We start from the raw sequence: 21,448 nt of genomic DNA on the forward strand, positions 1-21,448 counted from the left end.
GAGGAAGGGGGGGAGGGGAACGTGCAGAGAGCTTGGGGCCAAGGTGTGGACAGAATATCAGAAGTTAAGTAGACGGGTATTTATGTAAAAGTATGGAGAGAGAAACAGACAAACGTACAGGAGGTAGGCTTGCCAATTCTGGGTTGGGAAAAATCTGGAGACTTTTGGGGTGTAGCCTGAAGGGGCCGGCAGGATTTGGGAAGGAGAGGCTTCAATAGGTATAGCATCAACTTCTATGTGGCTATTTTCTCCAGGGGAACTGATCTCTCTCACCTGGAGATGAGCTGTTATTCTGGGGGATCTCCAGGTCCCACCTGGAGGCTGGAATCTTGAAGAGGAGGGTATACGTATATTTTGTCAACCATCAGTTGTACTGATGGTGAGTGATAAAATTGTTCCCATTAACTGGAGATAGCCTTCTTGGTTGTAATAGGATTCATTTCCAAGTAATGTATTTATGATTGTTCTCTCTCTCCATCTCTCCGTGGTGTCTTAACTCTGCTTTGTTTGGCCTGACTAATTCATGTTTTGCTTTGCGAGTCTGTTTTTATGATTCCTTCTCTGAGCAGCTGGGCTTTATTGGTCTGTCCAGGAAGTATTCAAAGTGAGGAAACAGGTCATGTGTGGGGCTGGACATGGGAAACCCCAGAATCCTGATTCATCTGAAGTTTGAGTGGTCTCAGGTCAGGCAGTATTTTTGATATGATGATAATAAAGATCAATTCCTAGTGCATCCGGGTTGGGTGAAGGGTGACCCGGAAAAGTGATCAGTAAGACTGTGAACAGGGCAATGGGCACTTCACCTTAAGTAAGATGGGTGTCTCTTTCAGGAAACTCTGCCAAATCCCTTCTCCATCTCTTTGGAAGGCAAACGTGAAGTTCCTTCAGCCCAGGCTGTGTTTTCTTGGGGGCTGCAGTGGGTATTTGCACGGTTCCAAATCACCGTGCTGTTGTAGTCTCCACTATGATACAAACCCTGACAAGAACTTCTGTTCAGGCGGGTTGCCCATGTTGGTTTGGAGCAGCAGAACAAAGTTTGAATTGGGTGGCACCTTTAAGACCAACCAAGTGTTGTTCAAGGAAGAAGCTTTTGGGTGCATGCCCATTTTGTCAGTTATCTACACCCCAATGCATCTTAAAAGTGCCACTTTGTTGAGGAACTTTGGTCGTGGTTCCAAGACTATACAGTACAACCTAGAGGAAGGCATGCGAAGGATGGCTGATGGCTGATGTCTAGGTACATAGCTTGAAATGGGGAATGATGCAGCCGTGTACTGATATGCAATGTTTAAAGCTGCTGAATGGTGGACAGAGAGAGGCTCACGTACACTTAAGAGAGTCACACACTGTTCACACACCAATGTGTGCACTTGCTCAACGCCTGCTAGAAAAAATAATCACAATCCCATTTGTTTTCGAGGGACTCTGGTAAGGATTTCCCAGATTTAATTTTAAAAAAATACCATGTCTCCGTTCTTGATAGCAGATTTGATTATTTTGATATTTTATCATTTGTCATTGAAATGTGCGTGCTTTCGAGTTTGCTTTCCCAATTTTCTAGTGTCAGTCTTATGGAGCGGCAGGTCGGTGAGATAATTTGAAATCAAACTATGATAGAGTCAGGCGGGAATTTCATAAACCGGTTTGCGGTATCCACATTTTAATTTTTGTTCATTTCAAACATATGTTGTCTGCCTTGCTTCCTTACGGATCTCAAGGTGGCTTACAATGTCTCACACAAACTCTGTCAGGCCGGCTGGTCCTTTACAATCTCAGTTTCAACGGTGAGGGCATGGGATTAGGGTGAGTGACAGGCCCAATGAGGCTAGACTTAACCCTCGATTTCCCACCTGATCCATTCTCTCTTATGTGAGCCTAAAGATTCAGTAGGTCTGTATGGAAGACTGTGGAATCCCTGTTAAATACTTGCACTGTTTCTCCAAGAACATCAAAAGGGAAAGAGACAAACCTTGCCTGCCTCATTTCAGTTCCAGGGTCAAGAACTGCTTCACACGTTGTTGTGGCGGTCCTGTTGGACTTTCATCTGTCATGGGTTACATCCTTCTTCCCAACTTCCCCTTTTGAGCATGGGAGAATTTTGTATGAGTGTTAGTCACAGTGCTGCTCCCAGGAGCACGGTGATGTGTCCCTATACAGAAACCTGGAATATTCTACCGAGAATTATCTTCAAATCATCTCATCGAGCCTTTTCCTTTTCTTTGCTGGCTTTCTTGAAAACAGAGGTCCCTTTCCCATCTCACTGGGGGATGTTAAAGTGATTATTTCCTGTCGATATTCGGCCACAAGGCCTAGCAGGTACAGCTTGACATCTGAATGTTAATATGAGCAGGTTTTTGACCAAGTTTACATCACTGTGGTAGCTGCCCCAGCTATAGTATACACTGTGATACATGGCTTGACAAATACGGGAGATGAATAATCTCTGCTAGACAAAGAAAGATTGTGTGGGTATGAGAGGTCAGCTACTGTTTCTCTGCTGTCTGCTCCATTGTACCCCAGGTGTGAGCTATTTGATCTAATAGGACATGTTTCCCCAAAGTAGACATGAGACAAATAACTTGATTGATCCTAGCAAAGTCCTTGGATGGTTGGTAGCAAACTGATAGAACTTCTCCATTGGTCATTCATATTTCAGCTTCTTCAACGGCCTTTTTCACAATGTTGAGTGTATCCTTCAAGCTTGGTTGTAGAAAACCAGTGACACTCTGTTCAGTACAAGTGCAAACGTGGATAAAAGTTTGTGGAATTTTTGGATGAAACTTTTGGCGTGGTCTAGGCTACTGTTCCTGCTCACATGTGTAATTTTCCAGTGTTAAATGAAGGCCTGCATGTTCTCGACATTGCAACTTTAGCACCATTGTGTGTCAGGTAAAAAAAAAAGAGACGGCTGCAGGTTTAGATTGCAATTAGAATCTAGAACGAAACAGAGGAGTACAATCGATAGATTTCTTAAGATTTAGGTGGGAATAAATTTCGTGGAGACGTTGGATGAAAAAAAGTACTAAAAACTTTGTTCAAAAGATTTCCTCTCATTCTGCACACATTGGATAATGCACTTTAAATGCACTTTAGAAGGAAAATTTCCTGTCCCGCACAGGAAAATCCATCTGCCAAAGGACATTGAAAGTGCATTATCCTATGTGTGCAGAATACTCCCTGGTCTCCACGGGACTTTTTTGTAAGGGTCCGTATCACTGTGGCTGCCAGTCCATCCACAATGACTAATGCCTTGACAAAAATGTCCTTTGTTTCTCCAGATCGAATTCCTTCATATAATGTGACAGGCGCCTCACCCCTTGGCTATACGGCCACATCCTATCAGTGACTGGAGTAAAAAGTACCTCCTCAGGATGTGGTTGTTCAGATTGTAAACTGACTAGCTGATATAAAGCACAGACTCACTGCCGTTCATCTCCTTTTCGCACTTGTGCAGCTGGAGACATCTCCTAAACGGGTAATGGCAGACACAACTCGTTGCCAGCAGTAGGTGTAAAAAGCGATCCCAAGACCGGCCTGGCTCGTGGGCAGACTCCAATGGCACCTGAGAGACACTCAGTAGTAAGTCTGAACTCAAGAATCTCAAACTGATTTTAAAACTGATGTGCCCTTTTAATAACCAAAAACAGCAGTGCAAGATGGAGGGGGGAGGAGAGGGAAAAACCTGAATCATTTGAGAAAAGGGTGGAATTGTGCTAAGGGATGTGTTCGGGTTTATTAGGACACGAGCAATCGGCTTGCTGGTATGAACTAGGAAGCAGGGCATTAATTTAACCATTGATTGTGCCACGTGTGTGTTGTGTAGCCAGGAGATCTGAGGCTTGTCTGGCACCAGGAAAGGGATGTTCCCAGGTGGCTTGACATTGCCTTCCTCCATTGTCTGACCTTTGACCAAGCTTATTTTCTAAATAGCATCGGGGCAGGTTCCCTGTGCACTTTTTGTATTGGGCTGTAACACTGTGGCCGCTATATTCACCCACAGTGGTTCGGGCTAGCCTGAAAACCCTTATTGGCTTGTGATACGGAGCAGCGCCATTGCTGGGGAAATCCCCATCCTCAGTCTTCACTTGTGGCCATCATTCACTTGGGAAAAGACATTTGCATTCATTTGGATCCTCCTCTTCTTGTTGGCTTATGGAATAAGTAGGCTTGTCTTGTCCCATCGCCTTTCGCTCCATGCCGGCAGGGAATTTTGCAAGGATTATTTAGCATCCTGAGGCTCGTAGCTTTCTTTCTTCTTTGTTATAAAAGAGGACGCTTCTAGGCCTTAGGAAGTTAGGGTTGAAAAATTCACACGTGATATATGGAAAAAAGATCAGGGTTAGAGTTGGATGGGGGTAAGCTAGGATCACCGGTGGTCCTATGCTTCTTCCTTCGTGGTAGCGCAATCAGTTATGCAAAATAGTTCCATTTGCATAACTGCATTTGGTGCAGGAGTCCCATCGGTTTCTGGCAGAGGCTGGGGAGGGTGTTTAGTCCACACTGGCAAGCGCTTGTGGTTCACAGGATCCAGTCCATAACCAACTACAAGTCAGCTCATTGGTGGTGACTTCTAGTCTGGTGAGTCGGGTTTGATTCCCCACTCCTCCATGTGCAGTCGGCTAGGAGACCTTGGGCTGGTCACAGTAATGTTAGAGGCTGTTCTCACAGAGCAGTTCTCTCAGAGCTCTCTGACGCTTCCCCTCCCCTCACAGTGGGGAGAGGAAGGGAAGGCGATTGTAAGCCACCTTGAGATTCATTCAGGCAGTGAAAGGTGGGATGCAAAACCCAACTCTTCTTCTTCTTCTACTTGGCATTAAAAAGTCAAGCATTGATGATCTTATCGTTACTTGCAAATCTGGCTGGGCCCATGAATGTCAAGTGATCGGCAGAGATGGGAAGACATCAGCTCTGGACCTGAGTGGGTGGGTGGCAAGGCTAGAGGGGCCTCCAGTCTGGCCCATCACAAAGCGAACCATTTCACCCATTTTGTTGTAATTACGTTTCACAGAAAAGATACTGGCATGCGTGTAAAAATGTAATGGGGTTTGACATACTCGCCAGAATGAGAACCGGCTTGTGACTTGAGAGCTGCTTCCCCAGCCCCTTTTCTCGTACTCTTCTCAGCACGCGGTTTTTGTCCTGCGATGTACCACTGTGGCTGCTAGACCATCCCACAGTGGTTTCTACTCGGTGTAAAATCTGAGACGGGGAAGTGCCATTCGGACATCACGGGAGGGTGTCAGGAACCCCGCATCAGCCAATGACAATTTTCGCAACTGCTAGTCCTGATCCATAGAGCCACGATCCAGGAGCTTATTAAGAATATCCTGCAGGGGGAACCAGAGGAGATGTCTCATGAGCCTAGTAGAGGAACCTCCTGATATTTTAAAGATCATCTCCTCCAGCATTCTGATCGACTCGTTTGGAAACTTCAGTTCAGGAAGTCTCCAACTGAGCCAACTCAGGACACAAGAGGAGATTATTTGAAAATTTCGGGAATTTCCTAATCGAACACCCTCTGCTGCTAAACTAAGGCAGATCTGGCATATTCCAATTATACAGATCTGGAAGCTTGAAAGGGTTTGTGTGGAAACCTAGAGGGCAGGGTGGGCATTCAGGTGCCCAAAGACCAATGCTTTACCTTGACTGCGGTGCTCTGTGAGCTGTGGCTGCTGGCCCTATATGGGGTGGGCATCCGTGGCTGAGGACAAACCAGCCCTTTTCACCATGCTGGCACCAAGCACACTTTCTCTGACACAGTGAAATGCAAATGACCAGTCCTACATGTAGGGAGAGGGTAAATCAACGTATGGCATGCAAGGGTGAGCATGCTGGGTGAGCATATCGAGATGTGTGCTTTAAATGGCTTGTACGAAATCCTGGACGGAAGGATAATCTGCTAACCATATTCCTACTCCAACACCGGTGTTTCAATCAGAGGGGCCACAGTTCCTCTGAGACCTGTGGTTATATGTGAGTGTGAGTGGTGGAGTCCGAGCATGGTTTTTGCCTGGATGCTCCGTTGCTTCGCCTCTCTGTGTGTCTTGCACAGTAATACATGGCCGTGTCCGCAGCCGTCAGGGAGCTCAGCTGGAGGTAGACCTCGTTCCTGGAGGTGTCCCTGGTGATGCTGATCCGGCTGCTGAAGACGGGGTTGTACTGGGTGGTTCCTCCGTTTGCAGTATCACGAATGTATCCCAAGCTCTCCAGGCGTTTCTCTGGAAGCTGTCGGTTCCAGCCCCAGTAATAAGCACTGACTTGGACCCCGGAGACAGTGCAGGTCACTTTGAAGGACTCTCCTGGCTTCACTATTATTGAGCCAGACTGGGTCAGCTGGGGACTGGGAAAGGTACCTGAAAGAAAGGGGGCAACAATGAGACCTAGTGCCGGGATTCTCATACGGCGTGTTCCTCATTCGTTGGGCACTTTTGCCAAACACATTGGAGAATGCACTTTGAATGCACTTTAGAAGCGGTCCACACGGGAAAATCCAGCTGCAACAGCACAGTTCTAACGTGTGCGGAATACACCGAACCATACACTTTTAGTGCACTTTGCAACTGGATTTTCCTTTAAATTCTCCTGGAATTAAATTCAGAGATCAGCAGGAAATCCAGCTTCTAAAGTACATTCAAAGTGCATTATCCAAAAAGACTCCGAAGTGGATTGAAACTGCACATTTACTCACTGCACGAACCCTCACCTGGCAGGATGCTCAGCAGAATGAGAAGCATCACTGTAGGGTCCATTTTGTTCCTTCCTCTCTGTCTCTCTCTCCCTTTTACGCAGAAGGTAACTGATACAGCTGGGCCTCGGAGGGCCAGAAGAGGGGGCTATTTAAGTAAAACGAGCCGACTGGGGAGATTTGCATAAAGGGCACAAGGCCCGGAGGCAGAGTGGATAAAAGGAAGCCAACAGAGCAGAGTCTTGTGTTCTTGGCACTTTGTGTTATCTAAATATGAATATTTTTAAAAGACCTTCTGAAAATAAATTCTGTATGAGGCTCAGATAGGCTCAGATAGGTCTGCTTGTGGAACTGGCCTTGGTGCTGAAGTGCAGCTGATGGCTGTCACCACAGGGCCTTTTATGCGCTTGTTTTTCCCCTTTGCTTTTTGCCCTGCATTTCCCTCGGGTGTTATTTTTGTCTTCTGTGTAGCATCTCAGTTTCACTTCCCAGGTGAGTTGGGCTCTTGATCTGCTTTGGCATGGCTCGAGCTCCCTTCAGGGCTCAGTTTGTTCCCGTTTGCTGGATGTCTTTTAAAAGTCCCATTGCCCCGTTCTCCCCCCCCCCCTTTTCAATATCTGCTCGGGGTCCTGGGCCCCAGAGAGATAAAAATAGTCTCGACCAGCCCTTTGCACCATGCTGGCACCACTTTCTCCGACACAGTGAAATGCGAATGACCAGTCCTACATGTAGGGAGAGGGTGAGCGATACATCAGCGTATGGCATGCAAGGGTGAGCAGGTGGGTGAGCATATTGAGATGTGTGCTTTAAATGGCTTGTACGAAATCCTGGACGGAAGGATAATCTGCTCAGCATCCTACTCCAACACCGAGCATGGTTTTTGCCTGGATGCTCCGTTGCTTCGCCTCTCTGTGCGCCTCGCACAGTAATACATGGCCGTGTCCGCAGCCGTCAGGGAGCTCAGCTGGAGGTAGACCTCGTTCCTGGAGGTGTCCCTGGTGATGCTGATCCGGCTGTCGAAAGCCGGGTTGTACTTGGTTGTTCCTTGTCTTGCAGTATCACGGATGAACCCCAACCACTCCAGGCGTCCCTCTGGGAACTGCCGGATCCATTCCCAGCAATAATCACTGACTTGGACCCCGGAGACTTGGCAGGTTACTTTGAAGGGCCCTCCAGGCTTCGCCATCACTGGACCAGACTGGGTCAACTGGGAACTGGATAAGGTTCCTGGTGAAAACAAACAAACAAAGGGAGACCAGTTAGGGCCAGTCATGTGGTTCTTGTTTGTTGCATTTCTCATGGATCTTTACTAAGTACATAAGCCAGGGATTCTCAACTGGGGTTCTGCAAGAGCTCCCCAGGAGTAATGTGGCCAGAAGTTCAGATGTCTACTGATATCACTGGAGCCTGCTTTCCCTGTTCCTCTACAGGCTTAGTCTCTTTCTCCACAATTGAAATGGAAAATGATCGATTGATAGATCAGTTGATTGGCTGGCTCCCATATCTTGCTTCTGCGCCTGCTTCTCTAAAGGGGCCTGACATTTCTGGGGTTCTGTGGAGCCTAAAAAACATTTCAAGGGTTCCTCCAGGGTCAAAAGGTTTGAAAAAGGCTCTCACCTTGCACTAAACTCAACAGAATGAGGGACATCGCAACAGGTCCCATCTCTTGCCTTTCTCTCTCAGTGTTTCAGGAACGGGATTCAGCCAGGCCCTGGGAGCTGCAGCGGATGATGTGATTTAAGGTGGAGGAACCTCCTGGGAGGTTTGCATAAAGGGTGTGGAGATCAGAAATGGAGTGGGTAAAAGGAAGCAACCGAGCCAGGCTTAGCGGATCCAGAGGCCAAGTGCAATGGATGCTGTGGGTGGTCAGGGGGTCAGGTATCACCCCCACGGTTAGGGCCCCATTGGGACAGCTGTTGGGGAGGGAGAAATGGTAGCCCTCTTAGAGACTGGCTGGATCTTCTGGCCTTCAAAAATGCAGAGATGGAGAACAACCAATCGCCCTTGGTTCTGCCAATATACCCATTGGGGTTGGCTTTTCTCTGGAATCTAACCAGCAAGTGATCTAAGGAAGGTCCTCTGTGCCGAGGCTTTCCTAGTCTGCTTTGGGAAATTCCTGGATATTTGGGGCACTGTTTGGATGAGGGTGGGGCTTGAGTTCCTCCTAGACTCCCTGGTAGAGCCCAACAGTTGAAGCTCCCGTTTCTCCCTCAGAGGAACTGATCTCTGGATTTAATTCCCGGAGAATTTAAAGGAAACTGCAGATGGGGACAACCTCAAGTTGCGAAGATAGTGGCTGAAAGGTCAGCTGACTCTGAGCATGAGAACACATAGTTGGGGAAGGAAACCACTGGAGGACTCTCCTCAGGGGTTTCTGGGACTTTAGTCAAGGACACCGTAGAAAAATCATGAAAGGGAGGTTGAAGGGGGCTACCGGACAGCCCTTTCAGCAGTTTTGGCTGGTATTCCACCTGAATTTCTCCCTGGGAAATGATGGCATTGCTAAACTGTCCCATCCTTAAATCCTTTCCCATGTTTTTACCATTGAGAACCCCCTGATACATTCTTCGGGCTTTAAGGAATGCCAGAAGTGGTGCAATAGTGCAGAATATGGTTGGGAAGCAGAGCTGTGGACATGCCCACCCAGGGCCCCTCACCTTCCCACCCCCTCCAGGCCTTTCATTGGCCATGGGGGGGGGCAGGCTGACATGACCATATATGGTCCTATCACTTGATAAATATTTAACAAATTTTAAAAATATATTTACAAGTCATGAACTTCCACCCATCTTGGAAACCCTTCCAAGGCCATCAAGAAACCCCAGAGTTCCACAAGACCCTGGTTGAGAAAGCCCACTTTAAATAGATTAGGCTTCACCATGTTGATGGGGTGAACGTATCGAGAGGCATGCTTAAAAAGGTCTGTGTGGATAGAAAACTCCCCTCTGTTCACCATCGCAATGGGCATCTCCCTACTCAAACGCCTTCAAGCAGACTGGTTGGAGTTTCTTTGTGGGCTGTGGTTAAGGAGACCATGACCCAGCCTTGTGTGTGGTGGGCGCTGAAGTCTGAGCACGTTTTTTTGCCTGGGTGCTCCACTGCTTCGCCTCTCTGTGAGTGTCTTGCGCAGTAATACATGGCCGCGTCCGCAGCCGTCAGGGAGCTCAGCTGGAGGTAGACCTCGTTCCTGGAGGTGTCTCTGGTGATGCGGATCCGGCTGCCGAAGGCCGAATTGTAGTTTGTTGTTCCGCCAGCCGCACTGCTCCGAATGAACCCCAGCCACTCCAGGCATCCCCCTGGGAACTGTCGCATCCAGTTCCAGTAATTACCAGTGACTTGGGACCCGGAGACAACGCAAGTTGTTTTGAAGGACCCTCCCGGCTCCACCATCGTTGGGCCTGACTGAGTTAGCTGGGGACTGGGAAAAACGCCTGGAAAAGAAAGGGAGAACCATGAGAACCAGCCCTGAGGTTCTGTCTTCTTGCTTGGTGATCTCTCCTTCCTCCTGGATCTTTCCTAAGTGCACGGACCCTCACCGGGTGCAACGCTCAACAGGATGAGAACAATCGCAGTGGGTTCCATCTCTGTTCTTTCTCTCTCGCTGCCCTCCCTCCCTTTCATAGAGAAGGAACAGGATACAGCCGGGCCTTGGAACTGCGATGGATGATGCTATTTAAGGAGGGAGGGACCTTCTGGGGAGGTTTGCATCAAGGGCACACGGCCCAGAAGCAGAGCGAATAAAGGGATGTGCTCTTGCCAGGCTTAGCAGATCCAGACTTCGAGTGCAGCAAATGCGGGGGCTGCTCTGGGAATCAGGCACTGCCCCCTCGTCCAATTAGGGTGGCCAGCTCTGGGTTGGGGAATATCTGGAGACTTGAGGGTGGAGCTGGGAGTGGGCGGGACATCCGCGTTAATCCCAGGAGATCTCCAAGCTCACCTAGAAGTTGCCAACCTTGTCTCTGTTCAGGGACTCTGATGTCTATATCCTGAGCAGGGATGCATGTTCTGTGGTTGCAGCCCTTGAAGACTGCAGCTGTAGGCTATATGGATGCAGAGTTAAGGTGTAAGGTGTAGGGTGTAGGGTGTGGCGCAGGGTGGTAAGGCAGCCAATTTGCTGTCTGAAGCTCTGACCGTGAGGCTGGGAGTTCGATCCCAGCAGCCAGCTCAAGGTTGACTCAGCCTTCCCTCCTCCCGAGGTTGGTAAAATGAGTACCCAGCTTGCTAGGGGGCAAAACGGTAATGACTGGGGAAGGCCCTGGCAAACCACCCCGTATTGAGTCTGCCAAGAAAACGCTGGAGGGCGTCACCCCAAGGGTCAGACGTGACTCGGTGCTTGCACAGGGGATACCTTTCCCTTTTTTTTTCCTTTTAGGATCTGGGATGGCTGGGTTAGAATCCACTGGGTGACCTCGGGCCCATTAGACTTTCTCGGATTCATGAATCCTTGCAATGCTGTGGGGGTGAGGATGGAGTGAGAGAGGGAAGAACATTGCGAAATGACGGGCAGATCAGGGGGAAACGGATAGGAAAGGTGCTTGTCTTACATGAACAAACAAAAGCCTTGCCTATGTTAATCCCCGACTGTTTGTAGCAGACGGGCCTCTTTGGAAAGGAGCCTGTTTGTAGCCACAAGCTGCTTCCCCTTTTTGTGCAGGCTCCTGCTCCAGTCTGTCCCACTGTGTCTCTTGCACAGAAATACGTGGCAGAATCTGCAGCCGTCACTGAGGCCAGCCTCAGAAAGTACTTGGTTTGCGAAGGGTCCACTGAAATGGTGATTCGGTCTCTGAAGGCTGGAGCATAGTTGGTGCTACCTGTCCAGTACCCCATCCAGACTAGCCCTTTCCCAGGAGATTGCCGAACCCAGTGCCACCAGTAGCTGCTGGTGACTGAGCCACCGCTGACGGTGCAGGTCAGCTGGAGGGTCTCTCTGGGCCTCACCACTCCTGGCCCAGATTCTTGTAACTGGAGCTGGGACGAAAGCCCTGGGAGAGACAGAGAAAAACAGAGTTAGACATGCATCGTCATACCTGAAAAGCTTTCCCCCTGCAAATCTCACTCACTGTACTCCAAATCCCAAAAATAGCGCTTCATACCATCAGAAGCAATGGCCAATGCACCAATATTTTTTTATTTAACTGGCTTGTAGGATCAATTGGGAGATCGGTAGGAGTTACCAACCTAGGAAGTAAGTCAGGAGAAACAGAGAAAGGAAGCCGTGTGCCATGTTGAACTCCCTGAGAAAATGTTAACGCAGCTGTTTCTTCGAGGTGGAGCGATGGTAAGAAATCAGCCGCTCTGAGCGCATATTTGACAGGGAGCAGTGCGGGAATTTGCATATTGCTGGAGCGCGTTTGGGTATTAGTGGCCCTTGGAAACCCACCGAAAGCCAGACACCTCACCAAGAGCCAGATGGTGTCTTCTGGTTCTTGGCTTGGGCTGAAGTTGTTTCAGGGATGGTGTGAGCTGGAGTGCAGTGGTATCCTCCAAATACACAGCAGAGCACAGATGCGTATGAGGATTGCAGAAATAAATTGAGACAAAATCAGGAGAGTGGAATAGAAAAAGGTTACCGTTGGCCCACTGACACAGTGTCACTGAAAAATGTTTTTTGCCCAGCAGGTCTAGATGCAGGGGCCAGGAGATGCCTTCAAGTTGTCTCAATCTCAGGGGGAACCTTGGTCCTATATAATATAGCACAGAGAAGTTTGCACCAGTCTCAGATGCTAAATCCACAGCTGTCATTCTATCAGAGATGGAATTTAGCCTACGGGCCATCCAACTTGTACTCTCTATGCATTTTCTGCCAGGGGTTTTCTCCATCGAGGTGGATCTCATCCCCTTCCCTGCTCTGATGAACAGCGTAACCCAGGTGTCTTTTTAGGTTGTCGTATTCTGCTTGTCGGCAGAATTCAGATAGGCAAAGGAGTGGAGCACCGGGTGGCTTAAAAAAATCAATAGCTTTATAATGAAGAGAAAACAACTTTGTGTAGAAAGAGGGAGAGAGAAAGCCCAGCAGTCTAATGCCCAGTAGTCACACTGGTTGATTCTCTTTTCAGTATCGTACAAAAAGCTGCCTGGTTACTTTAGTAGGGAATTGAGCAGTTTTCGGCAAGAAATAAATGCCTGTTCTACGGCTGGAATTAAAACCACAGGCAAGAGCGGCTTTTGGAGGACTTATTCATAAGTCAGAGTCTTTAGACTTGAGGCCGATATTTCCAGCTTTGAAAGAACCCCCATGACATATTTGATACACTGTTTCTTTGTGATTTGCTTCATTAAAATCCACAGGTCCTGGGCAAGTTAACCAGTGATCCCCATTTTGTGGTTTGCTCCTCCTCCTGCCTTGGGAGCCATTTTATGGTTGGGCCTTCCTACTACCTTTGTAGCTATTTTGTGGTTGGCAACTCCCACTGCCTTATAATCCATTTAATGGTTGGCCCCTCCTTCTGCCTTGGGAGCCATATTGTGCTTGGCACCTCCCCTTTTCCTTGGGAGCCATTTTGTGATTAGCACCTCCCCCTGTCTTGGTAGCTATTTTGTGATTTGCTCCTTCCCCTTCCTTTGTAGCCATTCTATGCTTGGCCCCTCCCCCTTCCTTGGTAGCCATCTTGTGCTTTGCCCCTCCCCCTGCCTTGGTAGCCATTTTGTGCTTGGTCCCTCCCCCTGCCTTGGAAGCCATTTTGTGCTTGGTTCTTCCATCTTTTTCTTGATAGTCATTTTATGATTAGCTCCTCTCCCTGTCTTGTTAGCCATTTTGCTCTTGGCTCCTCCTGCTTTTCCTGTTAGCCATTTTTGATTAGCTCCTCCTCCTTCCTTGTTAGCCATTTTTTGCTGGGCCCCTCCCTCTGCCTTGGTAGACATGTTGTGATTAGCCCCTCCCCCTGGCTTCATAGCCATTTTGTGCTTGGCTACTCTTCCTTATTCTTGGTAGCCATTTTGTGCTTGGCCCCTCCCCCTATTGTGGTAGGCATCTTGTGCTTGGCTCCTCCCCTTTTCTTGATAGCCATTTTATGATTTGCTCCTCCCCCTGTATTGGTAGCCATTTTGTACTTGGCCACTCCCACTGCCTTGGGTGCCATTTTGTGATTAGCTCCTCCCCTTCAAAGGTAGCCATTTTCTGCTTGGCTCTTCCCCCTTTTGTTTGGTAGCCATTTTTTGCTTGGCTCCTCCCCTCTGATTTGTAGCCATTTTGAGATTAGCTCCACCCCTGTCTTGGACACCATTGTGTGCTTGGCTCCTTACCCATGAGTCAGCTAAACAATGGCTGGCTAGTAAAGGGGAGTAGTCAGCTACAAAATGTCTGCAAATGTCTGCCTAGGTAAGGGGAGGAGTCAGCTACACAATGGCTGCCTAGGTAAGGGGAGGAGTCAGCTACAAAATGGTTGCCATGTGTCAGCTACAAAATGGCTGCCTAGGGAAGGGGAGGAGTCAGCTACAAAATGGCTGCCTAGGGTAGGGGAGTAGTACGCTACAAAATGGCTGCCATGAGAAGGGGAGGAGTCAGCTACAAAATGGCTGCCTAGGGAAGGGGAGGAGTCAGCTACAAAATGGCTGCCTAGGGATGGGGAGAAGTCAGCTACAAAATGGCTGCCTAGGCAAGGGGAGTAGTACGCTACAAAATGGCTGCCATGAGAAGGGGAGGAGTCAGCTACAAAATGGCTGCCTAGGGAAGGGGAGGAGTCAGCTACAAAACGGTTGCCATGTGTCAGCTACAAAATGGCTGCCTAGGGAAGGGGAGGAGTCAGTTACAAAATGGCTACCTAGGGTAGGGGAGGAGTAAGCTACAAAATGGCTGCCATGAGAAGGGGAAGAGTCAGCTAAAATGGCTGCCAGGGGTCAGCTACAAAATGGCTGCCTAGGCAAGGGGAGTAGTAAGCTACAAATTGGCTGCCATGAGAAGGGGTGGAGTAAGCTACAAAATGGCTGCCTAGGGAAGGGGAGGCTACATAACGGCTGCCTAGGGAAGGGGAGGAGTCAGCTACAAAATGGATGTCTAGGGAAGGGGAGGAGTCATCTCCAAAATGGCTGCCTGGGGAAGGGGAGGAGTCAGCTACAAAATGGCTGCCTAGGGAAGGGGAGGCTACATAATGGCTGCCCAGGGAAGGGGAGGAGTCAGCTACAAAATGGCTGCCTAGGGAAGGGGAGGAGTCAGCTACAAAATGGCTGCCTAGGAAAGGCGAGGAGTCAGTTATAAAATGGCTGACTGGGGAAGGGGAGGAGTCAGCTACAAAATGGCTGCCTAGGGAAGGGGAGGAGTCAGCTACAAAATGGCTGCCTAAGGTAGGGGAGTAGTAAGCTACAAAATGGCTGCCATGAGAAGGGGACGAATCAGATACAAAATGGCTGCCTAGGGAAGGGGAGGAGTCAGCTACAAAATGGCTGCCATGTGTCAGCTACAAAATGGCTGATATGAAAAGGGGAGGAGTCAGCTACAAAATGGCTTCCTAGGGAAGGGGAAGAGTCAGCTACAAAATGGCTGCCTAGGCTAAGGTAGTAAAGTAAAGGTAAAGGTATCCCCTGTGCAAGCACCGAGTCATGTCTGACCCTTGGGGTGACGCCCTCTAGCGTTTTCTTGGCAGACTCAATACGGGGTGGTTTGCCAGTGCCTTCCCCAGTCATGACCGTTTACCCCCCAGCAAGCTGGGTACTCATTTTACCGACCTCGGAAGGATGGAAGGCTGAGTCAACCTCGAGCCGGCTGCTGGGATTGAACTCCCAACCTCATGGGCAGACAGATTCAGACAGCATATCGCTGCCTTACCACTCTGCGCCACAAGAGGCTCTTGGCTAAGGTAGTAGTAGTAAGCTACAAAATGGCTGCCATGAGAAGGGGAGGAGTCAGCTACAAAATGGCTGCCTAGGGAAGGGGAGGCTACATAATGGCTGCCTAGGGAAGGGGAGGAGTCAGCTACAAAATGGCTGCCTAGGGAAGGGGAGGAGTCAGCTACAAAATGGCTTCCTAGGGAAGGGGAAGAGTCAACTACAAAATGGCTGCCTAGGCTAAGGAAGTAGTAAGCTACAAAATGGCTGCCATGAGAAGGGGAGGAGTCAGCTACAAAATGGCTGCCTAGGGAAGGGGAGGCTACATAATGGCTGCCTAGGGAAGGGGAGGAGTCAGCTACAAAATGGCTGCCTAGGGAAGGGGAGGAGTTAGCTACAAAATGACTTCCTAGGGATGGGGAGAAGTCAGCTACAAAATGGCTGCCTAGGCAAGGGGAGTACTACGCTACAAAATGGCTGCCATGAGAAGGGGAGGAGTCAGCTACAAAATGACTGCCTAGGGAAGGGGAGGCTACAAAATGGCTGCCTAGGGTAGGGGAGTAGTAAGCTACAAAATGGCTGCCATGAGAAGGGGAGGGGTCAGCTTCAAAATGGATGTCTAGGGAAGCGGAGGAGTCATCTCCAAAATGGCTGCCTGGGGAAGGGGAGGAGTCAGCTACAAAATGGCTGCCTAGGGAAGGGGAGGAGTCAGCTACAAAATGGCTTCCTAGGGAAGGGGAGGAGTCAGGTACAAAATGGCTGCCTAGGGTAGGGGAGGAGTCAGCTACAAAATGGCTTCCTAGGAAAGGGGAGGAGTCAGCTACAAAATGGCTGCCTAGGGTAGGGGAGTAGTAAGCTACAAAATGGCTACCATGGGAAGGGGAGGGGTCAGCTACAAAATGGCTGCCTAGGAAAGGGGAGGAGTCCACTATAAAATGGCTGCCTTGGGAAGGGGAGGAGTCAGCTACAAAATGGCTGCCTAGGGAAGGGGAGGAGTTAGCTACAAAATGGCTGCCTAGGGTAGGGCAGTAGTAAGCTACAAAATGGCTGGCATGAGAAGGGGAGGAGTCAGCTACAAAATGGCTGCCTAGAGAAGGGGAGGAGTCAGCTACAAAATGGCTGCCATGTGTCAGCCAGAAAATGGCTGGTATGAAAAGGGGAGGAGTCTGTTACAAAATGACTTCCTAGGGAAAGGGAGGAGTCAGCTACAAAATGGCTGCCTAGGCTAGGGGAGTAGTAAGCTACAAAATGGCTGCCATGAGATGGGGAGGAGTCAGCTACAAAATTGCTGCCTAGGGAAGGGGCGGCTACATAATGGCTGCCTAGGGAAGGGGAGGGGTCAGCTGCAAAATGGCTGCCTAGGGAAGGGGAGGAGTCAGCTATAAAATGGCTGCCTAGGGAAGGGGAGGAGTCAGCTACAAAATGGCTGCCATGTGTCAGCTACAAAATGGCTGATATGAAAAGGGGAGGAGTCTGCTACAATATGCCTTCCTAGGGAAGGGGAGGAGTCAGCTACAAAATGGCTGCCTATGCTACGGGAGTAGTAAGCTACAAAATGGCTGCTATGAGAAGGGGAGGAGTCAGCTACAAAATGGCTGCCTAGGAAGGGGAGGCTACATAATGGCTGCCTAGGGAAGGGGAGGAGTCAGCTACAAAATGGCTGCCTATGGAAGGGGAGGAGTCAGCTACAAAATGGCTGCCTAGGGAGGGGAGGAGTCAGCAACAAAATGGCTGCCTAGGGAAGGGGAGGAGTCAGCTACAAAATGGCTTCCTAGGGAAGGGGAAGAGTCAACTACAAAATGGCTGCCTAGGCTAAGGAAGTAGTAAGCTACAAAATGGCTGCCATGAGAAGGGGAGGAGTCAGCTACAAAATGGCTGCCTAGGGAAGGGGAGGCTACATAATGGCTGCCTAGGGAAGGGGAGGAGTCAGCTACAAAATGGCTGCCTAGGGAAGGGGAGGAGTTAGCTACAAAATGACTTCCTAGGGATGGGGAGAAGTCAGCTACAAAATGGCTGCCTAGGCAAGGGGAGTACTACGCTACAAAATGGCTGCCATGAGAAGGGGAGGAGTCAGCTACAAAATGACTGCCTAGGGAAGGGGAGGCTACAAAATGGCTGCCTAGGGTAGGGGAGTAGTAAGCTACAAAATGGCTGCCATGAGAAGGGGAGGGGTCAGCTTCAAAATGGATGTCTAGGGAAGCGGAGGAGTCATCTCCAAAATGGCTGCCTGGGGAAGGGGAGGAGTCAGCTACAAAATGGCTGCCTAGGGAAGGGGAGGAGTCAGCTACAAAATGGCTTCCTAGGGAAGGGGAGGAGTCAGGTACAAAATGGCTGCCTAGGGTAGGGGAGGAGTCAGCTACAAAATGGCTTCCTAGGAAAGGGGAGGAGTCAGCTACAAAATGGCTGCCTAGGGTAGGGGAGTAGTAAGCTACAAAATGGCTACCATGGGAAGGGGAGGGGTCAGCTACAAAATGGCTGCCTAGGAAAGGGGAGGAGTCCACTATAAAATGGCTGCCTTGGGAAGGGGAGGAGTCAGCTACAAAATGGCTGCCTAGGGAAGGGGAGGAGTTAGCTACAAAATGGCTGCCTAGGGTAGGGCAGTAGTAAGCTACAAAATGGCTGGCATGAGAAGGGGAGGAGTCAGCTACAAAATGGCTGCCTAGAGAAGGGGAGGAGTCAGCTACAAAATGGCTGCCATGTGTCAGCCAGAAAATGGCTGGTATGAAAAGGGGAGGAGTCTGTTACAAAATGACTTCCTAGGGAAAGGGAGGAGTCAGCTACAAAATGGCTGCCTAGGCTAGGGGAGTAGTAAGCTACAAAATGGCTGCCATGAGATGGGGAGGAGTCAGCTACAAAATTGCTGCCTAGGGAAGGGGCGGCTACATAATGGCTGCCTAGGGAAGGGGAGGGGTCAGCTGCAAAATGGCTGCCTAGGGAAGGGGAGGAGTCAGCTATAAAATGGCTGCCTAGGGAAGGGGAGGAGTCAGCTACAAAATGGCTGCCATGTGTCAGCTACAAAATGGCTGATATGAAAAGGGGAGGAGTCTGCTACAATATGCCTTCCTAGGGAAGGGGAGGAGTCAGCTACAAAATGGCTGCCTATGCTACGGGAGTAGTAAGCTACAAAATGGCTGCTATGAGAAGGGGAGGAGTCAGCTACAAAATGGCTGCCTAGGAAGGGGAGGCTACATAATGGCTGCCTAGGGAAGGGGAGGAGTCAGCTACAAAATGGCTGCCTATGGAAGGGGAGGAGTCAGCTACAAAATGGCTGCCTAGGGAGGGGAGGAGTCAGCAACAAAATGGCTGCCTAGGGTAGGGGAGTAGTAAGCTACAAAATGGCTGCCATGAGAAGGGGAGGAGTCAGCTACAAAATGGCTGCCTAGGAAAGGGGAGGAGTCAGCTATAAAATGGCTGCCTAGGGAAGGGGAGGAGTCAGCTACAAAATGGCTGCCTAGGAAGGGGAGGCTACATAATGGCTGCCTAGGGAAAGGGAGGAGTCAGGTACAAAATGGCTGCCTAGGGAAGGGGAGGAGTCAGCTACAAAATGGCTTCCTAGGAAAGGGGAGGAGTCAGCTACAAAATGGCTGCCTAGGGAAGGGGGAGGAGTTAGCTACAAAATGGCTGCCTAGGGAAGGGGAGGCTACATAATGGCTGCCTAGGGAAGGGGAGGAGTCAGCTACAAAATGGCTGCCTAGGGAAGGGGAGGAGTCAGCTACAAAATGGCTTCCTAGGGAAGGGGAAGAGTCAACTACAAAATGGCTGCCTAGGCTAAGGAAGTAGTAAGCTACAAAATGGCTGCCATGAGAAGGGGAGGAGTCAGCTACAAAATGGCTTGCCTAGGGAAGGGGAGGCTACATAATGGCTGCCTAGGGAAGGGGGAGGAGTCAGCTACAAAATGGCTGCCTAGGGAAGGGGAGGAGTTAGCTACAAAATGACTTCCTAGGGATGGGGAGAAGTCAGCTACAAAATGGCTGCCTAGGCAAGGGGAGTACTACGCTACAAAATGGCTGCCATGAGAAGGGGAGGAGTCAGCTACAAAATGACTGCCTAGGGGAAGGGGAGGCTACAAAATGGCTGCCTAGGGTAGGGGAGTAGTAAGCTACAAAATGGCTGCCATGAGAAGGGGAGGGGGTCAGCTTCAAATGGATGTCTAGGGAAGCGGAGGAGTCATCTCCAAAATGGCTGCCTGGGGAAGGGGAGGAGTCAGCTACAAAATGGCTGCCTAGGGAAGGGGGAGGAGTCAGCTACAAAATGGCTTCCTAGGGAAGGGGAGGAGTCAGGTACAAAATGGCTGCCTAGGGTAGGGGAGGAGTCAGCTACAAAATGGCTTCCTAGGAAAGGGGAGGAGTCAGCTACAAAATGGCTGCCTAGGGTAGGGGAGTAGTAAGCTACAAAATGGCTACCATGGGAATGGGAGGGGTCAGCTACAAAATGGCTGCCTAGGAAAGGGGAGGAGTCCACTATAAAATGGCTGCCTTGGGAAGGGGAGAGTCAGCTACAAAATGGCTCTGCCTAGGGAAGGGGAGGAGTTAGCTACAAAATGGCTGCCTAGGGTAGGGCAGTAGTAAAGCTACATGGCATGAGAAGGGGAGGAGTCAGCTACAAAATGGCTGCCTAGAGAAGGGGAGGAGTCAGCTACAAAATGGCTGCCATGTGTCAGCCAGAAAATGGCTGGTATGAAAAGGGGAGGAGTCTGTTACAAAATGACTTCCTAGGGAAAGGAAGGAGTCAGCTACAAAATGGCTGCCTAGGCTAGGGGAGTAGTAAGCTACAAAATGGCTGCCATGAGATGGGGAGGAGTCAGCTACAAAATTGCTGCCTAGGGAAGGGGCGGCTACATAATGGCTGCCTAGGGAAGGGGAGGGGTCAGCTGCAAAATGGCTGCCTAGGGAAGGGGAGGAGTCAGCTATAAAATGGCTGCCTAGGGAAGGGGAGGAGTCAGCTACAAAATGGCTGCCATGTGTCAGCTACAAAATGGCTGATATGAAAAGGGGAGGAGTCTGCTACAATATGCCTTCCTAGGGAAGGGGAGGAGTCAGCTACAAAATGGCTGCCTATGCTACGGGAGTAGTAAGCTACAAAATGGCTGCTATGAGAAGGGGAGGAGTCAGCTACAAAATGGCTGCCTAGGAAGGGGAGGCTACATAATGGCTGCCTAGGGAAGGGGAGGAGTCAGCTACAAAATGGCTGCCTATGGAAGGGGAGGAGTCAGCTACAAAATGGCTGCCTAGGGAGGGGAGGAGTCAGCAACAAAATGGCTGCCTAGGGTAGGGGAGTAGTAAGCTACAAAATGGCTGCCATGAGAAGGGGAGGAGTCAGCTACAAAATGGCTGCCTAGGAAAGGGGAGGAGTCAGCTATAAAATGGCTGCCTAGGGAAGGGGAGGAGTCAGCTACAAAATGGCTGCCTAGGAAGGGGAGGCTACATAATGGCTGCCTAGGGAAAGGGAGGAGTCAGGTACAAAATGGCTGCCTAGGGAAGGGGAGGAGTCAGCTACAAAATGGCTTCCTAGGAAAGGGGAGGTGTCAGCTACAAAATGGCTGCCTAGGGTAGGGGAGTAGTAAGCTACAAAATGGCTACCATGAGAAGGGGAGGGGTCAGCTACAAAATGGCTGCCTAGGAAAGGGGAGGAGTCAGCTATAAAATGGCTGCCTTGGGAAGGGGAGGAGTCAGCTACAAAATGGCTGCCTAGGGAAGGGGAGGAGTTAGCTACAAAATGGCTGCCTAGGGTAGGGCAGTAGTAAGCTACAAAATGGCTGGCATGAGAAGGGGAGGAGTCAGCTACAAAATGGCTGCCTAGGGAAGGGGAGGAGTCAGCTTCAAAATGGTTGCATGAGAAGGGGAGGAATCAGCTACAAAATGGCTGCCTAGGGAAGGGGAGGAATCAGCTTCAAAATGGCTGCCACGTGTCAGCTACAAAATGGCTGGTATGAAAAGGTGAGGAGTCTGCTACAAAAAGGCTTCCTAGGGAAGGGGAGGAGTCAGCTACAAAATGGCTGCCTAG

General features: G+C 49.8%; 1 protein-coding gene across 1 annotated transcript in view; it reads right to left on the reverse strand.

Moving 5' to 3' along the window:
• Window positions 1-11,961, reverse strand: part of LOC143826517 (uncharacterized) — an 89,026-nt gene extending 77,065 nt beyond the window's left edge. Inside the window, exons 1-6 of the mRNA XM_077315352.1 lie at window positions 11,864-11,961; window positions 11,230-11,667; window positions 9,772-10,116; window positions 7,610-7,912; window positions 6,704-6,811; window positions 6,044-6,353 (exon numbers count right to left, since the gene is read on the reverse strand). Coding sequence (XP_077171467.1) covers window positions 6,044-6,353; window positions 6,704-6,811; window positions 7,610-7,912; window positions 9,772-10,116; window positions 11,230-11,667; window positions 11,864-11,909 — 1,550 coding nt within the window. The 5' untranslated portion in view covers window positions 11,910-11,961. The remainder of the gene's footprint in view (window positions 1-6,043; window positions 6,354-6,703; window positions 6,812-7,609; window positions 7,913-9,771; window positions 10,117-11,229; window positions 11,668-11,863) is intronic.
• Window positions 11,962-21,448: the final 9,487 nt, after the last annotated feature.

This window comes from Paroedura picta, chromosome 16 (genome assembly GCF_049243985.1).
Source record: "Paroedura picta isolate Pp20150507F chromosome 16, Ppicta_v3.0, whole genome shotgun sequence".
NCBI classification, from domain to species: Eukaryota; Metazoa; Chordata; class Lepidosauria; order Squamata; family Gekkonidae; genus Paroedura; species Paroedura picta.